This window comes from the organism of the source record quoted next, unplaced genomic scaffold (assembly GCF_019419815.1).
Source record: "Pyrus x bretschneideri cultivar Hongxiangsu unplaced genomic scaffold, Pyrus_bretschneideri_v1 Contig18, whole genome shotgun sequence".
Lineage (NCBI taxonomy): Eukaryota > Viridiplantae > Streptophyta > Magnoliopsida > Rosales > Rosaceae > Pyrus > Pyrus x bretschneideri.
The window spans coordinates 3643017-3645940 of record NW_025999479.1 but is presented as its reverse complement, the minus strand read 5'-3'; the positions used below and the strand labels follow the sequence as shown (position 1 = coordinate 3645940).

General features: G+C 38.1%; 1 protein-coding gene across 1 annotated transcript; it reads left to right on the top strand.

The window, feature by feature from the left end:
* The first annotated feature begins 261 nt into the window (after positions 1 to 261).
* On the top strand, positions 262 to 2159 carry LOC125476219. The gene is made up of 2 exons (XM_048582077.1): positions 262 to 1032; positions 1949 to 2159. The coding sequence occupies exons 1-2, from the start codon at positions 423 to 425 to the stop codon at positions 1996 to 1998; spliced, it is 660 nt and encodes a 219-aa protein (XP_048438034.1). The 5' UTR covers positions 262 to 422; the 3' UTR covers positions 1999 to 2159.
* The last annotated feature ends 765 nt before the right edge of the window (positions 2160 to 2924 follow it).

Below are 2924 nucleotides of genomic sequence, written 5' to 3'. Positions count from 1 at the left end.
TTGTTGCCCTCCTCCTATACCCATTAAACACAAGTCCACCTTTCTTCCTCCTCTTTGGATAAGATCATAACAGCGTCATCGATCACAAGACAGAGAGAGAAGCCAAGAGAAAGCTAGCTCAAATGGTTGGAGTACCAGCTCTTTCAATATTCATCCTCCTCCTCCTCCTCCTCTTCAACCACCGCTACATCACCACAGCCTTCGCCACAGACTCGCCTGCTTGCAAGCCCACATGTGGATCCCTGCAACTGAGATACCCTTTTGGCACAGGCCCTGGCTGTGGCTCACCAATTTTCCAACCCTACATAACCTGCGCATTTATCAACAATCAGCAGCTCCTCCTCCTCACCACCCACACAGGCTCATACCCTATCACTTCCATTTCCTACGCCACCCAAACCCTAATCCTAAGCCCACCCTCCATGTCCAACTGCACCTCCATGCAACCCTCTTCCTCCAACTTCGGCCTTGACTGGGCCTCCCCATTTCAGCTCGGCCCATCAACTTTCATCCTCTTGTCCTGCCAGTCCCCCACCTCTTCCCTCACCCTCAAACCCTCCGGCATCCCCGTCTGTGATCCCTCCTACTCTTACCTTTGTGCTTCTATATATACGTGTCCATCCGTCGTAGGTCTTGGCCTCCCCTTGTTCCCCCCAACAAACACATGCTGTGTGTATTCACCAGGGAATCTTGATGCTAAGGGTGAGTTGGACCTCCACGGGTTAAAGTGTGCCTCATTTACATCCGTGGTGTCTCTCGGAGACTACCCGACGGACCCTGTGTGGTGGGAGTATGGGGTGGCGTTGAAGTACAGTCACGGTGGTTTGGACAGTGGCATTGTGGATACAAAGTGCAAGAGCTGTGAGATGAGTGATGGGGTTTGTGGGTATAGGGTTGATGATCAGGATCAGTTTCTTTGTGTGTGTAAGAATGGCTACAACACCTCATCAGATTGCTATAATAATTACACTCCGGATTCGGAACTGCTTTGGGGCTCCGGCGCCTGTGATGATCATTTACCAGTTGCTATTTGTAAGTTGTTCTTCAATATTTTTCTTACCATTATTTAAGTAGATCGATGATATATTGATAATGAAATTGATTACAGCTAAACCATTTTAATAAGTGTGGTTAATTATTTACGAGTGTTGATGCTAGGGACGGAGCCAAAAATTTCTTCTAGCAGGGGCAACCGAAAACAACTAAGAAAACCTTATTATAGTATGGTTATATGCAAAATGATATTAAGGATGGTTTCAAATGATGATGTATCACAATTCCAATGTTACAAAAATTTCAATATAGTAGTGGAAAGTGGCAAAGTGATGAGAAAAATATAAGTACATGATAGGCGAGCGGGTTTTTTCGGTTTGAATGACAGAACAAGAGCACTATTGCTCATATAATATTTGATATGGAGTATAAATAGAATGAATGAATGTATGTTGGATATTAGATACATATATTTTCTTCAAAAATAACCCGTGTATATTATATAATTGTAGTCTGCAACTAAACAAACGAATTACTTGAGTGGGGGCATCTGCCCCCAGGAAGCCTTCATTGGCTCCGTCCATGGTTGATGCTAATTTGTTGTCATAAAGTGAGGTTTCATGGTGCGTAAAGTGCGCACCTGATGCCTTTCCCTCTGTAAGTTTGCAATTGATGGGTTTTGTTTGTGTTGGGGAATAAAGACAAGTTTTATTGCGTGAGCAAAAGAGAGAGAACTTAAGCGTTAAGGAGCAATGGAAGTTACAAAACTTTTCAAGTCGAAAAATATATCTAGTGTCTTGTTGGCTTTAGGTATTCCTCTTTAACCCACTGCATACAGCGTTCAAACTCTTATCTTCTTCTTAGTGTAGTTTAGAGTAAGAAAATTATTTATTAAAAAAAAAAGAATAATTTATAAACTCTAAGCTGATCGATCGTCATCTTTTGAATTTTGCAGGGAAAATGTGGTCTGCGCTTGTGGCTGGCTTGATGATCATAATGGCTTGAGAGAGAGATGGTTTTTGCTTGGAAATGCTTCTTTTGATTTGATCTGTGTAAGCTGTAACAGGACTTGGAAAAACTTAAGTTTTCTGACCGAAAACTGAGATTTGATTTGTTTGGAAATTGTCGTTTTTCAAATCTCAACAATCCGTTTGATAACTATTTTATTTTGAGTTTTCAGTTTTTGCTTTCACTTTTTTGAAAACTGGAAACTGAAATCTTGTCTGGTAGTTACTTTCAGTTTTTATTTAAAATAAAAACTGAAAACTACTTTTAGAGTTTACAAAGTTTGGCCTTGAGTTTTTACTTTTTAGTTTTCAGTTTTCATTTTTCTAAAAAAACTGAAATAATTATCAGACAAGAATTCATTTTCGAAAATGTGAAAACTAAAAACTGAAAATGAAATAGCTATCATATTGTTGTATGTTGTCAATATCTTATATATCATAATGTCATCGATCTTTGATCGCTGCATTTGTCAATAATAAATTTTGATCTATTTAATAAGGTTTTTTCATTAGCATCCCATATATTGTTAAATACATCCTACAAAATATAAATAACTTGTAACTCTAATATGAAATAACTATTCAAGCCCTAAAAATTCACTCATACTCTCCACTATAGAAGAAACCCCTAAAAACACAAACATATTGATGAAAAAAATTGATTTTTGACGACTAAATCTTAAGTTTTGGTTTCCCTTTCAATTTGGTTTAGGCCTTGAAGAAATTATTTGAATGATGGAATATAAAATTGACTTCCAATCTTTTTAGCCAATTTCCCATAAAAGAAAAAAAATGAAATTGTCAAATAATACTATTTTTCTTGATAAATTGTACTCACCCACCAATCGATGCTAATCCAACTGTAGTTGTGGTAATTTAGCTTTTTATTATACGTTGAATAGTCAATCTTCCTTCTTGCAAATC